Raw genomic sequence first — 19,556 nt, forward strand, 5'->3', positions numbered from 1 at the left:
AAAATTGTGGTATATCCCATTGCATGGAATATTATTCTGACATAAAAATCAATGAAGTACTAAAACATGATACAATGTGGAAGAATCATCAAAATGCTGTCTGTGTTAATAAAAAAAAAGCCAGACAAAAAGATCACATCTGTATGAGTCCATTTATATGAAATAACCAAAATAGATAAATCCATAAAGACTGAACATGGATGGTGGTTACCAGGGGCCGGGAGAAGGAGAAATGGGGAGAAAGTGCTTAAGAGCAAGAGGCTTTATTTTAAAGGAATGGAAATGTTTTGGAACTAGACAGAGGTGGTGGTTGCAGAACATATCGAATGTACTAAATGTAGTTTACTTCATTAACATTATTAAAAGAAAACATACACTGTCATTCCAACTGATACAAAAACTACAAAAATTCAGCATATTCTAGTTTGCAAGCTGCACAAAAAGCTCCTAGAAAAATAAGAATACAAGGGAACTGCTTGAATTGTAGGTATGGTGGAAAAGAATCAATTAATCTCTTGATGAAAGGTTGAAATCTTTTCCCATAAAATAGGGATTGGTGCATTGTGCCATTTGAAAGTATTATGTACCCCCAGAAAAACCATGTTTTAATCCTGACCCAATCTGTGGGAGCAGCTCTTTCTTTTAATTCTGATTCTACAGCATAGGTTGGAAATTTTTTATTAGATTATCTCAATGGAGATGCAACTTCACCCATTCCAGGCAGATACTGATTAGTTTATTGATTAGTATCCTTTAAAAGAGGAAGCATTTTGGAGCTGACAGAAAGGACAGAAGCCTCAGAACCGACAGAAACTTCACAGCAGAGCTTACACAGATGTGGACATGTGGCAAACAGAGACACAGATGTATGGAGATGCTCGGAGCCCAGCAGACATTGCCATGAGATGTTAAGCAAGCCAGAATTTGGAGACAGCCAAGGGAAGCCAAGGGATGAAAGCCAGCTCTGGAGAAGTAAAGTGAGGAACCCTCACAGGAATAGAAGCTGAAAGCAATGGAGCCCAGGAGCAAGGGATTAGCAGATGCCAGCCATGTGATGCCTTAATCTGGATACCTTCGTTTCCTTACAATTGTAAACTTGTAACTTTTAGATTCCACTTTATAAAAGCCACTCCACTTCTGGTATACTGCATTCCAGCAGCTTTCAAAGTAGAATATGCATATAGAAACTTTACAATGACTTCTCTTCAACCTTAGAATGAAATCCCAGTGAGTGAAACTAAGTCAGAAATTAAGAAATAATGAGCTAGCCATGTGGTAAAATACAGAAGAATCTATAGTTGAAACTATAGAAGTAATAAGTAAAATTAACAGTTACTGAGACAAATATTCCAACATCAATTTTATTTCTGTTTACAGCAAAAAATAATTACAAAAGGAAGTTAAAAAACAGAAATGACTTGACAAAAGCACAAGTGTAAAACACCTATGTCTTTATAAGACTTGAATATAGAACAATATAAAATATGAGAAACTACAGAAAGCAAACATGGAGGGATATTCTATGTTATTGATAGGAAGACTCAATAGCATAAAGATGACAAATGTTTACAAATTACTTTAAAATTAAATGCAGTCTATAAACAAAATCATGGCAGGCTATTTCTTTAATGGCTTTATTGAAATGAAATTCACATAACTTAAAATTCAACCATTTAAGTTGCATAGTTCAGTGGTTTTTGTATATTCACAAAGCTTGTGATCATCACCATTTATCTAATTTTAGAAAATTTTCATCACCCCTAAAAGAAATCCTTTCTCCATTAATTCCCATTCCCGTCTCTGATTAGTTAGAACCACTAATCCACTTTATATCTATATGAATTTGCCTATTCTGGATACTTCATATAAAAGAAATCATATATGTGATCTTTTGTGACAAATGGATGTCAAAATATAAAATTGAGCAAAAGAAGGTGAAACAAAATAATTCCTACAGTATGATTTCCAATACAAAAAAATTTATAAATTATTACAAATATGGTGTTAAAAATAGGTGGTTGTGAGTTTTGGCAAGATGTGGGAGCTAGCAGGGTGGAGCATCTGAGTTGCTGATTTTATGTTATTCAATATTACTGAATTATGTTGAAGTTACAAGGATGTATTTGTTTTGTGATAAATTATTGAGTGGTAAAGTAATGATGTCAGGGTATTTTTTGATGTATGTATCATGTTTCAATAAATGTGTTTTAATCATTTTCAATATTAGAACAAGTAATATAATTCATTTCAAGATTTTTGTAATCATAATATTATGAAGAAACATAGAGTCACTTCAAACTTCCACACTCAGGTGCTTTAATTCTAAAACTGATGCTTACAAACATATTGTTTTGAAGATCCACAATTGTCTGCATGAAGGTTATATAAGAGTAGCATAGCACAGTTATAGATAGGATTTTGTGAGTTCATCACTCTGAAATGGAGAAAAGTGCACAATTCAGTTTTATTCTATGGGGAGAATCTGTGAAGCAGTGTTATTTTCTGAATAACAATATTAGAAGAATATTTTGAAAATGGACCACATTTTTCCTGTAATATGATTACTAATATTGGTATTATAATGCTGGGTTTTTTGAACAGTGAGTATACTATTCTTTAATGTTTATAGTGACATGCAATTTTCAATACCTTTGAAATTGCAAACAAATTCAATATTATGCAAACAAATTTATCAAAATTAATCTTCTGAATTTTCTATTTTATAGCTTTTATTCTTCTACATATTATCACTCAGAAAAACTTACCTTTTGTTGAAAATGAGACCTTTCATCCATTTCCATGGATGAGAACTGCTTTTACGAGAGAGTCCAACCCATGATCCTAATGATAGGCAATTCAACACATTCTATCAAAAAACAAAGAAATTCCACTTAGATAATCATTTTTAATATTAATATCTTTTAAAGGCAAGCGGTATTTTCTTTCATATGGTTATTAATTTTCAAAACAAGATGGGAGTAATGGATTCTATTCTAACAATACAAATATATTAAAGTTGAAAACCGCTTTTTCATATTGTCAAAAACTTCAAAATATTTCTACCTTTTGCTACAATTAACTCATTAAGTTGTTTTTTTTTTTAAATTTCAATCACATTTAATTCAACAGTTCCTTTACAGACTGAGCTAAGACTGCTCACCAGGCAAGGATTACACATTGATGTATATACGCATATTGGAAAATTTTCTTAAATCTATGAATTTTTTTTTTTATTAATTAATGGAAAAAAAGAAATTAACCCTACATTTAGAAATCATACCATTCTACATATGCAATCAGTAATTCTTAACATCATCACATAGATGCATGATCATCATTTCTTAGTATATTTGCATCGGTTTAGAAGAACTAGCAACACAACAGAAAAAGATATAGAATGTTAATATAGAGAAAAAAAATAAAAGTAATAATAATAGTAATAAAAAAAAGACAAACAACCTGACAAAAACAAAAACAAAAACAAAAACAAAAAAAACAAAAACCTATAGCTCAGATGCAGCTTCATTCAGTGTTTTAACATGATTACTTTACAATTAGGTATTATTGTGTTGTCCATTTTTGAGTTTTTGTATCTAGTCCTGTTGCACAGTCTGTATCACTTCAGCTCCAATTACCCATTATCTTACCCTGTTTCTAACTCCTGATGGTCTCTGTTACCAATGACATATTCCAAGTTTATTCTCGAATGTCGGTTCACATCAGTGGGACCATACAGTATTTGTCCTTTAGTTTTTGGCTAGACTCACTCAGCATAATGTTCTCTAGGTCCATCCATGTTATTACATGCTTCATAAGTTCATTCTGTCTTAAAGCTGCATAATATTCCATCGTATGTATATACCACAGTTTGTTTAGCCACTCGTCTGTTGATGGAGATTTCGGCTGTTTGCATCTCTTTGCAATTGTAAATAACGCTGCTATAAACATTGGTGTGCAAATGTCCGTTTGTATCTTTGCCCTTAAGTTCTTTGAGTAGATACCCAGCAATGGTATTGCCGGGTCGTATGGCAATTCTATATTCAGCTTTTTGAGGAACCGCCAAACTGCCTTCCACAGTGGTTGCACCATTTGACATTCCCACCAACAGTGGATAAGTGTGCCTCTTTCTCCGCATCCTCTCCAGCACTTGTCATTTTCTGTTTTGTTGATAATGGTCATTCTGGTGGATGTGAGATGATATCTCATTGTAGTTTTGATTTGCATTTCTCTAATGGCCAGGGACATTGAGCATCTCTTCATGTGCCTTTTGGCCATTTGTATTTCCTCTTCTGAGAGGTGTCTGTTCAAGTCTTTTTTCCATTTTGTAATTGGGTTGGCTGTCCTTTTGTTGTTGAGTTGGACAATCTCTTTATAAATTCTGGATACTAGACCTTTATCTGATATGTCGTTTCCAAATATTGTCTCCCATTGTGTAGGTTGTCTTTCTACTTTCTTGATGAAGTTCTTTGATGCACAAAAGTGTTTAATTTTGAGGAGCTCCCATTTCTTTCTTTCTTTCTTCAGTGCTCTTGCTTTAGGTTTAAGGCCCATAAAACCACCTCCAATTGTAAGATTCATAAGATATCTCCCTACATTTTCCTCTAACTGTTTTATGGTCTTAGACCTAATGTTTAGATCTTTGATCCATTTTGAGTTAACTTTTGTATAGGGTGTGATATACGGGTCCTCTTTCATTCTTTTGCATATGGATATCCAGTTCTCTAGGCACCATTTATTGAAGAGACTGTTCTGTCCCAGGTGACTTGGCTTGACTGCCTTATCAAAGATCAAATGTCCATAGATGAGAGGGACTATATCTGAGCACTCTATTCCTCATTAAGTTTTATGCCTTATACTTTTCTCTGTCCTCATATGTTAACAAAGAAAATGGAGATTTATGTTAGTTAATTGTTACCCAGTTTAACAAAATTAACATAGCAATGATTTTTTAAAAAGTTTCCATATACTGTAATATTTTTCCCTCTAAATGAATGCATTTTTCTATGTTTCTTAGAGTTAGGGCATTGTGAACGAAATTAAAGGGTTGCCATTGAAGAGATAAATGACATAAAGGTCAAATTGTGTTTTCTAGACCCCACATAGTTCTTTAACTAGATTAGTCCCACTTTTATCTGTTTCTGTTTTGGTGGAATATATATAAAGGTTTAGACAAGATACATTCCCCCAACCCTGTCCCCACACACTCTCTGCTAAGTATAACTATAAACCATGGAAATAAATAATAGGCATAAGCAAGTCAACTCTGTAAGGTGGAAAGAGAAAGGTAAAATTATTTGGGACCCCAAGACTGGAAGAAACACAGACTGGCAGGGCATCTTATGTCCCTCCACCCAACACAAGGAAGAAATGTAAGTCTGAGATTTTCCAGCCCCAATCTGGCAACAGAAGGTGACTCAGGTAAGTTCATTCCTCCTCTGGAATGAAAAAGAGTCCTGCAACAATACCAGTAGAGGCTGGCAGTACTGGAGGGAGGACACCACCAAGAAATCTGCTAACAGTGAATAGTCAAAGGAAGAACATCTCCTCCCTTACCAAGAGACACGAAGGGAGAGGACAGCAAAGAGAATTCCATAATAAGACTCCACCCAGGAAGCCTCTTTGACCCTGAAGGTACCAGACACACCTTCCCTACACAGAGACACTGCACTGGCACTAGCAAGGAGGATCTAGCATGTGGGTTTATAGCGATCTCAAAATCAAGCATTCAAGTTTTTAAGAAATTAATATAGTATGAAACAACTCATTTGGAATGGTCATGAGGTACTCTTGAGAATGCTACTGTGCAAAAGAATGACAATCAAAGTCACATTCTATGTTATAGTAAGTGTTACACATAAGGCTATCTACTAAAAATTAGGCCAATTAATCACTCTACAATGGTCTCTAAGTGTTCAAGTGAAAGGAAGCCTCTCACTATAAATCAAAAGATAGAAATGATTAAGCTTAGTGAGGAAGGCATGTCAATAACCAAAATAGGTCGAAGGCTAGGCCTCTTGCTCCAAATCATTAGCCACATTGTGAATCAAATGAAAAGTTCTTGAAGGAAATTAAAAGTGCTAGCCCAGCAAATACACAAACAATAAGAAAGTAAAACAGCCTTATTGCTTATACGGAATAAGTTTTAAGTGGTCTGGATAGAATATCAAATCAGCCAGAATATTCCATTAAACTAAAGCCTAATCCAGGGCAAGGCCCTAACTTTCTTCTAGTGGATGAAGGATATGGGAGGTGAGGAAGTTAGAAGCCAAAAGACATTAGTTTTTGAGTATTAAGGAAAGACATCATCTCCATAACATCAAAGTGTAAGGTGAAACAGTAAGCGCTGATGTAGAAGTTGCAACAGATTATCCAGACTACGGAACTAAGATAATTGATGAGGTGGCTGCACTAAACAACAGTTTTTCCATGTAGATGAAACAGCTTTATATATGAAGAAGATGCCATCTGGGACTTTCACAGCTAGAGAGAAGTCAATGCCTGGCTTCAAAGCTTCAAAGGACAGGCTGACTCTCTTATTAGGGGCTAGTGCAGCTGGTGACTTTATGTTGAAGCCAGTGCTCATTTACCTTCCTGAAAATCCCAGAACCCTTAAGAATTATGATAAATCTACTCTGACCATGTTCTACAAATGGATAAACAAAGCCTGAATGGTGGCATAACTGTTTATGCCATATTTTACTGAATATTTTTAAGCCCACTGTTGAGACCTACTGCTCAGAGCAAGATTCCTTTCAAAATACTACTGCTCATTAATAATACCCCTGGTCACCCAAGATCTCTAATAAGGATGTACAAGATTACTATTGTTTTCACACAACACCCATTCTGCAGCCCATGGTCCAAGAAGTAATTTCACCTACCAAGTCTTATTAAGAGATGTATATTGTTCGGCTCTAGCTGGCACAGAGAGTGAATCTTCTGATAGATCTGAGCAAAGTCAGTTGAAAGCCTGGAAAGGATTCACCATTCTAGATGCCATTAAGAACATTCATTATTCATGGGAGGAGGGCAAAATATCAACAAGAACAAGAGTTTGGAGGAGGTTGATTCCACCCCTCAGGGATGACATTGACGGGTTCAAGAATTGAGTGGAGAAAGTCACTGCAGACATGGTGGAAATAGCAAGAGAACTAGAATTAGGAATGGAGTCTGAAGAAGTGACTGAATGGCTAAAATCTCATGATAAACTGTTACTATAATCTCATGATAAAATGTTAATGAATGCTACTTATCGATGAATAAAGAAAGTGATTTCTTAGTGAGGAGGGGCCAAGATGGCGGCTTAGTAATGTGCACACTTTAGTTCGTCCTACAGAACAACTACTAAATAACCAGAAATAGTACAGAACAGCTCGAGGAGCCACGATACTGACTGAACACACAGCATACCCCAGTCTGGACCAGCTCAGGCGAAACTGGTCAAGGCGGAGGTTGCCTATTGGGCTAACCGAAAAAGGAAGAAAGGGGATGAAACGGAGGCTTTTGTGGCTGTTTCTATGGAGGCTTGGCTGCCTCTGGATTCAGCGGCGAGATTACACAGGCTGGAACTACCCCAGGCATACACAGAAACAGGCTGCTTTCAGGGCTGTCTCCCGCCTGAGCCTTCCCCAGGGGAGGGGTGAAACGCAACTCAGGTGGAATCCCTCTCTCAAGGAATTCAGACCCCAGGGCTTCACAATTTGAAGCCATTAAAATCAGCCTACAACCTTTCATCTGTCTCCACCATGCCCCCAGCAGGGAGAGCTTTCCAAAGTTAAAGGAGCCACAACATCTTTTGCTGGTGGGACCCACAGACAGACAAGCATCACATACTGGGCAGAATAAGAAAAACAGAGCCCAGAGACTTTACAGGAAAGTCTTTCAACCTGCTGGGTCTCACCCTCAGGGAAAACTGACACAGGTGACTCCTACCCCCCCCCCCCCCAAAGGAGGCCAGTTTAGTCTGGGAAAACCCAGCTGGAGTCTGTAAAACCTATGCAGACCCTCCTAAGGGTGGGGAGGGAAAAGGTACCTTACAAGCAGGACAAGAAACAAGAAAACAAGAACTGAAAAACTACCCTCTGTTGAACAAAACTTAAGCTAGAGGCCCAGAAAAAGCTGAACTGAAGGTCAAAGAACAGATAGACAACAAACTCATCTAGCAAGAAAACCCTAGGTAGGGTAAGTGAAAACAATCTCCAGAATAAACTAACTAAGGTAATTAAATGTCCAGATGCCAGCAAAAAATAACAAATCACACCAGGAAGATTGAAGATATGGCCCAGTCAAAGGAACAAACCAATAGTTCAAGTGAGATACAGGAGCTGAGAAAACTAATTCTGAATATATGAACAGTAATGGAAAACCTCATCAAAAACCAAATCAATGAATTGGGGGAGGACATGAAGAAGGCAAGGAATGAACAAAAAATAAGAAATGGAAAGTCTGAAAAAACAAATCACAGAACTTATGGGAATGAAAGATACAGTAGAAGAGATGAAAAAAACAATGGAAACCTACAATGGTAGATTTCAAGAGTCAGAGGTTAGAATTAGTGAACTGGGGGATGGAACATCTGAAAACCAAAAAGAAACAGAAACTATAGGGAAAAGAATGGAAAAATATGAGCAGGGTCTCAGGGAATTGAATGATAATATGAAGCGCACAAATATACGTGTTGTGGGTGTCCCGGAAGGAGAAGAGAAAGGAAAAGGAGGAGAAAAACTAATGGAAGAAATTATCACTGAAAATTTCCCAACTCTTATGAAAGACCTAAAATTACAGATCCAAGAAGTGTAACGCACGCCAAAGAGAATAGATCCAAATAGAGGTTCTCCAAGACACTTACTAGTCACAATGTCAGAGGTCAAAGAGAAAGAGAGGATCTTGAAAGCAGCAAGAGAAAAGCAATCCATCACATACAAGGGAAACCCAATAAGACTATGCGTAGATTTCTCAGCAGAAACCATGGAAGCAAGAAGACAGTGGAATGATATATTTAAATTGCTAAAAGAGAAAAACTGCCAACCAAGAATTCTATATCCAGCAAAAATGTCCTTCAAAAATGAGGAAGAAATTAAAATATTTTCAGACAAAAAGTCACTGAGAGAATTTGTAACCAAGAGACCAGCTCTGCAAGAAATACTAAAGGGAGCACTACAGACAGATATGAAAAGACAGAAGAGAGAGGTGTGGAGAAGAGGGTAGAAAGAAGAAAATTAGATATGACATATAAAATACAAAAGGTAAAATGGTAGAGGAAAGTACTACCCAAACAGTAATAACACTAAATGCTAATGGACTGAATTCCCCAATCAAAAGACATAGACTGGCAGAATGGATTAAAAAACAGGATCCTTCTATATGCTGTCTACAGGAAACACATCTTAGACACAAAGATAAACATAGGTTGAAAGTGAAAGGTTGGGAAAAGATATTTCATGCAAATAACAACCAGAAAAGAGCAGGAGTAGCTATACTAATATCCAGCAAATTAGACTTCAAATGTAAAACAGTTAAAAGAGACAAAGAAGGATACTATCTACTAATAAAAGGAACAATTCAACAAGAAGACATAACAATCATAAATATTTATGCACTGAACCAGAATGCCCCAAAATACGTGAGGAATACACTGCAAACACTGAAAAGGGAAATAGACACATCTACCATAATAGTTGGAGACTTCAATTCCCCACTCTCATCAATGGACAGGACATCTAGACAGAGGATCAATAAAGAAACAGAGAATTTGAATATTACAATAAATGAGCTAGACTTAACAGACATTTATAGGACATTACACCCCACAAAAGCAGGATACACCTTTCTCTCAAGTGCTCATGGATCATTCTCAAAGATAGACCATATGCTGGGTCACAAAGCAAATCTCAACAAATTTAAAAAGATTGAAATCATACACAACACTTTCTCAGATCATAAAGGAATGAAGTTGGAAATCAATAATAGGCAGAGTGCCAGAAAATTCACAAATACATGGAGGCTCAACAACACACTCTTAAACAACCAGTAGGTCAAGGAAGAAATTACAAGAGAAATCAGTAAATATCTCAACGTGAATGAAAATGAAAATACAACATATCAAAACTTATGGGATGCAGCAAAGGCAGTGCTAAGAGGGAAATTTATTGCCCTAAATGCCTATATCAAAAAAGAAGAAAGGGCAAAAATTTGGGAATTAACTGTCCACTTGGAAGAACTGGAGAAAGAACAGCAAACTAACCCCAAAGCAAACAAAAGGAAAGAAATAACAAAGATTAGAGCAGAAATTAATGAAATTGAGAACATGAAAACAATAAAGAAAATCAATAAGACCAGAAGATGGTTCTATGAGAAAATCATAAGATTGATGGGCTCTTAGCAAGATTGACAAAAAGAAGAAGAGAGAGGACGCAAATAAATAAGATCAGAAATGGAAGACGAGACATAACCACTGACCTCACAGAAATAAAGGAGATAATAACAGGATACTATGAACAACTTTATGCTAATAAATACAAAATGTAGATGAAATGGACAGGTTCCTAGAAAGGCATGAACAACCAACTTTGACTCAAGAAGAAATAGATGACCTCAACAAACCAATCACAAGTAAAGAAATTGAATCAGTCATTCAAAAGCTTCCCAAAAAGAAAAGTCCAAGACCAGACAGCTTCATATGTGAATTCTACCAAACATTCTGGAAAGAATTAGTACCAACCGTGCTCAAACTTTTAAAAAATATTGAAGTGGAGGGAAAACTACCTAATTCATTCTATGAAGCCAACATCACCCTCATACCAAAACCAGGCAAAGATATTACAAAAAAAGAAAACTACAGACCAATCTCTCTAATGAATATAGATGCAAAAATCCTCAACAAAATTCTAGCAAATCGAATCCAGCAACACATTAAAAGAATTATACATCATGACCAAGCAGGATTCATCCCAGGTATGCAAGGATGGTTCAACATAAGAAAATCAATTAATGTAATACACCATATCAACAAATCAAAGCAGAAAAATCACATGACCATCTCAATTGATGCAGAGAAGGCATTTAACAAGATTCAACATCCTTTCCTTTTGAAAACACTTCAAAGGATAGGAATACAAGGGAACTTCCTTAAGATGATAAAGGGAATATATGAAAAACCCACAGCTAGTATCATCCTCAATGGGGAAAAATTGAAAACTTTCCCCCTAAGATCAGGAATAAGACAAGGATGTCCACTATCACCACTGTTATTCAACATCGTTTTGAAAGTTCTAGCCAGAGCAATTAGACAAGAAAAAGAAATACAAGGCATCAACATTGGAAAGGAAGAAGTAAAACTATCACTGTTTGCAGATGATATGATACTATACATCGAAAACCCTGAAAAATCCACAGAAAACTACTAGAGCTAATAAATGAGTACAGCAAAGTGGCAGGTTACAAGATCAACATTCAAAAATCTGTAGTGTTTCTATACACTAACAATGAACAAGCTGAGGGGGAATCAAGAAACGAATTCCATTTACAATTGCAACTAAAAGGGTAAAATACTTAGGAATAAATTTAACTGAAGAGATAAAAGACCTATACAAAGAAAACTACAAGAAACTGTTAAAAGAAATCACAGAAGACTTAAATAGATGGAAGAGCATACCGTGTTCATGGATTGGAAGACTAAATATAGTTAAGATGTCAATTCTACCTAAATTGATTTACAGATTCAATGCAATATCAATCAAAACCCCAACAACTTATTTTTCGGAAATAGAGAAACCAATAAGCAAATTTATCTGGAGGGGCAGCGTGCCCTGAATTGCTAAAAGTATCTTGAGGAAAAAAAACAAAGCTGGAGGTCTCACGCTGCCGGACTTTAAGGCATATTATGAAGCTACAGTGGTCAAAACAGCATGGTATTGGCATAAAGATAGATATATCGACCAATGGAATCGAATAGAGTGCTCAGATATAGACCCTCTCATCTATGGACATTTGATCTTTGATAAGGCAGTCAAGCCAAGTCACCTGGGACAGAACAGTCTCTTCAATAAATGGTGCCTAGAGAACCGGATATCCATATGCAAAAGAATGAAAGAGGACCCGTATCTCACACCCTATACAAAAGTTAACTCAAAATGGATCAAAGATCTAAACATTAGGTCTAAGACCATAAAACAGTTAGAGGAAAATGTAGGGAGATATCTTATGAATCTTACAATTGGAGGTGGTTTTATGGGCCTTAAACCTAAAGCAAGAGCACTGAAGAAAGAAAGAAAGAAATGGGAGCTCCTCAAAATTAAACACTTTTGTGCATCAAAGAACTTCATCAAGAAAGTAGAAAGACAACCTACACAATGGGAGACAATATTTGGAAACGACATATCAGATAAAGGTCTAGTATCCAGAATTTATAAAGAGATTGTCCAACTCAACAACAAAAGGACAGCCAACCCAATTACAAAATGGAAAAAAGACTTGAACAGACACCTCTCAGAAGAGGAAATACAAATGGCCAAAAGGCACATGAAGAGATGCTCAATGTCCCTGGCCATTAGAGAAATGCAAATCAAAACCACAATGAGATATCATCTCACATCCACCAGAATGGCCATTATCAACAAAACAGAAAATGACAAGTGCTGGAGAGGATGCGGAGAAAGAGGCACACTTATCCACTGTTGGTGGGAATGTCAAATGGTGCAACCACTGTGGAAGGCAGTTTGGCGGTTCCTAAAAAAACTGAATATAGAATTGCCATACGACCCAGCAATACCATTGCTAGGTATCTACTCCAAGAACTTAAGGGCAAAGATACAAACGGACATTTGCACACCAATGTTTATAGCAGCGTTATTTACAATTGCAAAGAGATGCAAACAGCCAAAATGTCCATCAACAGACGAGTGGCTAAACAAACTGTGGTATATACATACGATGGAATACTATACAGCTTTAAGACAGAATGAACTTATGAAGCATGTAATAACATGGATGGACCTAGAGAACATTATGCCGAGTGAGACTAGCCAAAAACTAAAGGACAAATACTGTATGGTCCCACCAATGTGAACCGACATTAGAGAATAAACTTGGAATATGTCATTGGTAACAGAGACCATCAGGAGTTAGAAACAGGGTAAGATAATGGGTAATTGGAGCTGAAGTGATACAGACTGTGCAACAGGATTAGATACAAAAACTAAAAAATGGACAGCACAATACTACCTAATTGTAATGTAATTATGTTAAAACACTGAATGAAGCTGCATATGAGCTATAGTTTTTTTTTGTTTATCTGGTTTTTTATATATATTTTTTGCATTTTTTATTTTTATTTTTTTCTCTATATCATTTATTTCTTTTTCTGTTGTTTTGCTATTTCTTTTTCTAAATTGATGCAAATGTACTAAGAAATGATGATCATACATCTATGTGATGAGTTTAAGAATTACTGATTGCATATGTAGAATGGAATGATTTCTAAATGTTGTGTTAGTTAATTTTTTTAATTAATAAAAAAAGAATTACTGATTGTATATGTAGAATTGAATGATATCTAAATGTTGTGTTTGTTAATTTTCTTTTAATTAATCAAAAAAGAAAAAAAAAAAAGAAAGTGATTTCTTGAGATGGAAACTACTCCTGGTGAAGATGCTGTAAACAATGTTGAAATGACAACAAGGTTTTAGAATATTGGATGAACTTAGTTGATAAAGCAGTGGCAGGGTTTGGAGCATTGACTACAATTTTAAAGGAAATTTTACTTTGGGTAAAATGCCATCAAACAGCATCAGATACTACAGAGAAATCTTTTGTGAAAAGAATAGTCAATTGATGCAGCAAATTTCATTGTTGTCTTATTTTAAGAAATTGCCACAGCCACCACAATCTCCAGCGACCACCACCCTGGCCAGTCAGCAGTCATCAATATCCGCAAGAACCCTCCACCAGCAAAAACATTATGACTCACTGAAGGTTCAGATTTTGGTTTGCATTTTTTAGCAATAATGTATTTTTAATTAAGGTATGTACACTGTTTTTATTTAACATAATGCTATTGCACACTTAATAGATTAACTTTTATATGCACTGAGAAGCCAAAAAAATCGTGTGACTTGGGTCTACCGTGATAGTCACTTTATTGCATGGTCTAGAATTGAACCTTTAATATCTCCAATATATGCCTGTATACTAAAGGTTAATAGCACATAACTGTGTTCAAACTAATTATAATCAGGAATTCCTATTAATATCATTATGATATCGCTATCTGCTATATAAGCACCAGAGTTTCTGCTATTAAAATTTCCGATGTACTAGGGTTTTATGAGAATGTGGATCAAGGGACATGTCTAGTTGCTAATGGATGCAACGTGTATTTGGCAATGAAATAGGAAACTGTTGGAAATGTTTAGAATTTTGACACATATATTACTATGGCCTGCAATTTCACACCTACAAATAGTATACCTAAGGGTATTTAGAGAATAATTATTCATAATAACCAAACAATAGAAACAACTTAAATTTCTATCCCCAGTAGAATAGATGTTTTAAATGTTATATTAACAATAATACAGCAGTGAAAATGTACAGACTACAACTAACAGCAACAATATGGATGAATTGCACAGATATATGTGAGGGAAAGTAGATAGACAAAAATGCATTCTATCTGACTCTGTTTTTATAAAGTTCAAAAATAAGCAAAGCTAAATATAATATTAAGTCAAGATAGTGGTTTAGAGAGGAGAATGGAAAAGTGATGAGACCAGACAGAGGCTGGAGATACAGAGGGCTAAAACTTCTATTCCTTGGCCTGATTGGTAGTTAATGGTTCTATTCATTTTGTAAACTATCTGCACCATTATGATAACTTCAATTCTCTTTATAATGAAACTAAATTAAGCTTATTTCAGGAAAAAGGCATGCATAGAAACATTTTTTCATGAAAACAAAGAACTGAAAATTAGCAAATATACATCAATGGTATAAAAATATGAATCAAATGTAAATTCAAAAAGGAGTATTTACGATTTTGAGAAAAACTATAACTAAGGGAAATATATAGATAATTCCTATAAATATAATATCATTTGAAGTGAGTTTTTAATAAACTGTTAGGAACACTTAAAATATTACCATTTCTTCTTCATTTTCTGCATAAAACAGGTTGGATTTATTAGAAGCACAGGCCACCAAACTGTCTTTCCATGTTTTTCGTTCAGCACTGATGTAATAACAGTTGTTGGAATATGTAAACCAGCCCTCCGGACAACGACCACAATGAGAGGCTGAAGAAAGATGACGAATTAGTGTTCAGAAACCTTTTTAATTTAATTTGATTAATTAATTTTTTCATATGAATTTTAAAAAAGAAAATTAACTTGCATGCATTCATAGTATTAACATAAATATGTACATAACCTGTATATGCTCCCTCACAGGTTTATGTATATAAAACAAACTGGCCCCCCAACACAAACACTCAAGGTACAGCCTCTTAGTCCCTAATTTATGTACCCATATAAAGCAAGCAATCAAAAATTCCTCTACATTCATTTCCTGAAAATCACTGAGCCATACCATTTCATTAGAATAATAAAATATTTGCTTCTTACCTTAATATAGCAGTAGAATATTATAAGAAATGGACAAAGTTGATTTTAAATGAATTGTCCTTATTGTTGGAAAAAGGAATGTCTTATATAATCCTTATTGGTGAAAATTTATGCTGATTTTTATACTTTTCAAAAACTATTATCATTTTGGCATGGCCTAAGACAAAGATAAAAGCTGTACCAATGTATGAGAAATTTAAAAACCATTACATACCTTTCTCGGTTCTTTTTATCAGGGAATCATTTTTCTGTTTCTGTATATCAGTAGCTAGAAATATGAATGTAATTCTTTCAGAATTAAAGTTGCTATTAAGAAATAATAATAATTTTAGTTTTCCAGCTTGAAATTTCATGTATTATTTAGAATTAGAACAATGTTGAATAAAGTGATTTCACCAAGGACACTTAATAAAGCAATTAATGTCTTGGGGAAAAAATTTCAACAGCATAATGGACCAATATCTACATTTGTACAATATTTGACTAGTTATGTGAAAGATTTATTTGTATTTATGTTTTTTTATAAACTTGTTTCTCCTAAAACAAGTATTTTTGATTTGAGATCAGAAGGCATATATAGATAAGTATATACACACATACACTTAGACTTAAATAAATATGTGTACTTAAACTTAAAAATAATACTCTGCAACCATTTTGCCATTTATAACTTGAGAAATTCAGAATGACCTCTCCACATTTAGGCAATATATACGTTTAGTTATAATAAATACATAAAAATGTGAATTCTATCCCCTGATATGAAATATTTAGAGAAATTTTGAAATCATTAAAATGAAAATTCCCTTATGATCATTCAAAAACTTACTTGGAGTGGTAACTATGACTGCCATAGTTATTACGGAGGACAACAAGATAAGGCATGCTATTCCCAGGACCCCAGCAATGAGTTTTTCCGGAGGTGATGGGAAATCTGCAGAGAAAGAAAAGAGTAGATGGAGGCAATTGTTTGGTTTACATGGAGGGAATCATATCCATAAATGCTGAATCCCAAGACTACATCTCCCAATGTAATTTTTCTCTCAGAATATTGCTGTGAATTTTCAGTAAATATAATGTTCCATGAGGTGTGAATCAAAGTCTACAAATTTCAACAGTCTGCATAAAATTACTCATTAAAATTCATGCTAGAATACCATATCTACCCTTTGAGCTCTTATTCACAAAAATGAAGAAAATATATGAGCTTATTTGCTAAATCTATTAATGTTCATTTCTATAACTTTTACTTTTCCCTCACCTCTGCACCCCACTGCACATCTTAGAGCAGTTATATTGAGAATCGATTAAATGTTTTACCTTTGCAGTATGAATTCTTGCCATTCCCTTGAGGATCATGAGAAAGATGTTGAAGATTTAATTCCACATAGGTTATTTCCTGCTCAGGGTTTGAAATGGAGCAATTAATGTCCTTGGGTTTTATTTGCTTCCTCTTTGGGTTCTTGGCCAGATTCAGTTCTGCGTACATCACACTTTGGTTATTCATCTCGGTAGCTCCGTGGTGACAGAAACTGTGCTCTGTGATAACTGTGTTTAAGAAGTTGAAACATGGTACATACAATGACAAATCCCTAGTACCCTCAAACAGGGCAGGGAAGGGGAGGATGCAAGGCGAACACTAGAGGTCCTTTCTCAGTTAAAGAGTCTAAAGGTCTAGTTCTAATTTACTGAGAGCCTTAAACAAGTGTCTCATGGCAGAGTAAGTATTTTTTAAAATATTCTGTATTTGACAAGATACTATTGGTTGGAGTGATGGAAAACTAAATTATTTGGGAATAAAGCTCATGAAAAAAGAGTAGCTTTATTTATTTGAAATCAGGTTCCAGAAAAAGATTCAAATACTATAACCCCTGGGTTAAATATTAAAATTCTATATTTGAAAAACATATGCATCAATTTTATGATATTTTTGAAATATAATAAAGGTTAAATTCTGAGTGTTTAAAGATAGGAGACATGTAAAAGTAGTATACATTTCATTATTACACTAAATTATTTTTATTTAGTGATGTTAATTTATTTATTAAGAAGATAAGGTTTTTTATTTTATGAATTTTCTTATTAATGAATGCATAGAAAGTTTTGAGGACTCATTAAAATTTAAGGAAATATTTTAAAAGTTTGAAAACCTCACTAAACCTATCTACAACCTAAAGAATATTGGAAACATAGCAAAAAAAAGATAGTTTGAATATTTATTTTATAGAAGTAATAGTCAATTAGTTTAATGGCTAAAATAAAAGACCATAAACTGATAAATAAATGGGAGAAGATATTTATTCACACTTCCAAAAATATACTATGATTGTCAAGGACAGTGAGGATTCCTTTGATTATGTAGGTAATTGTAATCTTTCAGTTAATTTAATCTAATAATTTCCTCAAAAAAGCTCTAGACATAAATTCTAAATATCTAGAATTTAACTCTGGCTTCACAACTTAAAATTTACGGTCTTTAAATAATTACTTAGTATCTCTAGGACCTAGTTTTCTAATTTTAAATGGGAATAATATTTTAAAATAATGCTTGTAAAACACTTTGTAATCAAACTCTCAATAGATGTTTAGCTTAATTATTATTTTAGTCACAATTGGCATGGTGTGGTTTCTGATGCTTTTCAAAAACTGTAAAATAATTCATTAGAAAAGAGTTTCTAAAAACTGTGTGGCTCATTTTTTGGCAGATTTATCTTAATTTTTAAGACTAATTTTATTATTAAGATTAGATTTGTATTTTATAGAAGTTATCTCATGTTTTTCTGAAAAACTCAAACTGCATGTATTTATACTAATTTTTATGAGGAATTATGTTTTGCTTTGCATCTTTCAAAGAGTTCTTTTTTAAGAATACTGTTATAAAATGTGAGCTAATTAAATATTGCCGAATACATTAGTATACAATGACACTCCTTTGATTATAAAATTCAAAATTAGTGATTCATTTTCATGATAATTGTAGAACCTCAACTTAAATTATGTTGATTAACAAATCCAAATGTGCGTGTGCACGTGCATTTGATAAGATCTCCATAAGAAATAGAATATTTTAAGAAGTACTACAAATATTTCATATTTGAGGTATTCTTTTTCACCCTGAATTATTCAAATAAAGACTCCAATGTTCTACTCTGATTTTGCTGCGTATTAATACCACATCTGCATCATGTATAGCACTTGCAATCTCCTATTCAGTGAGGAAGACAGGAGGGCAGTGGCACATACCTTTTTTCAGCCAGAAAGTCATGCATCCTTTAGTAGGGAGGCTGGTGACTCCCTAAAGAGGCTGCTATAGCTGGGAAAGAAAAGAGATATTTAAAGACATAAATCCGGGGCAAGAACAAACAATATCTGTGCTGTTCACACACTGTCTTGTGATGAATCAAAGCAAAGCCAGAGTATAAAACATAGATGGCTCATGATTGTGTTATTTAAGGTATGAACAGGAAATTCTCATAACTGGGTTATTTTTAACTCAGTTGATCACATTGCACACCTCCAGAACATAGGAAACTTCAAACTTCTATTACAAGTATAAAGTTTACCTTGAAATGTGTCGTTAAGATTGTATCTTTCATGTTTTTTTGAGATGATCACATGTTATATGGATTTTGGTTGGAGAGAGAACTTGATCACACATGCAGTTAACTTGGTTCAATCTCAATCACAAATTCCATAAATTTAGGCCATGTTAACACTGTTTTACATGTCTAAGTCCTACATTTAAGGTTGCCTGCTAAATCTTGGCATGTCTTACTTCTCTTCCATATCTCCCTATTATAACATTTCCATTATGATGTCAAATACTCTATAAAGCATAGCACCATTATAAACAGATAAAGATTTTGTCACTAATTATTCTGGAGAATTACTACATTTTCTACCTTATGTAACTGACACAAAGACCATACTTCCAAAAGT

General features: G+C 34.4%; 1 protein-coding gene across 1 annotated transcript; it reads right to left on the reverse strand.

Moving 5' to 3' along the window:
• Positions 1-1,389: 1,389 nt before the first annotated feature.
• LOC143691495 (NKG2-A/NKG2-B type II integral membrane protein-like) lies at positions 1,390-19,038 on the reverse strand. Its single transcript, XM_077170021.1, has 7 exons — positions 18,861-19,038; positions 16,938-17,165; positions 16,447-16,551; positions 15,832-15,885; positions 15,139-15,290; positions 2,766-2,866; positions 1,390-2,434 (listed from the first exon to the last, which is right to left on the reverse strand). Exons 1-7 carry the CDS (start codon positions 18,880-18,882, stop codon positions 2,323-2,325), a joined length of 774 nt encoding a protein of 257 aa, XP_077026136.1. The 5' UTR covers positions 18,883-19,038; the 3' UTR covers positions 1,390-2,322.
• Between the last annotated feature and the right edge of the window lie 518 nt (positions 19,039-19,556).

This window comes from Tamandua tetradactyla, chromosome 7 (assembly GCF_023851605.1).
Source record: "Tamandua tetradactyla isolate mTamTet1 chromosome 7, mTamTet1.pri, whole genome shotgun sequence".
NCBI classification, from domain to species: domain Eukaryota; kingdom Metazoa; phylum Chordata; class Mammalia; order Pilosa; family Myrmecophagidae; genus Tamandua; species Tamandua tetradactyla.

What these genes read in the sequence shown, in the direction of transcription:
- LOC143691495 (XM_077170021.1), bottom strand. Translation starts at nt 18,882, where the DNA reads ATGACTTTCTGGCTGAAAAAAG. An exon ending in GACTTTCTGGCTGAAAAAAG is followed by an intron (nt 17,166 to 18,860) that starts GTATGTGCCACT and finishes TCTTAAACACAG; the next exon opens with TTATCACAGAGCACAGTTTC. An exon ending in CAAGAATTCATACTGCAAAG is followed by an intron (nt 16,552 to 16,937) that starts GTAAAACATTTA and finishes CTTTCTCTGCAG; the next exon opens with ATTTCCCATCACCTCCGGAA.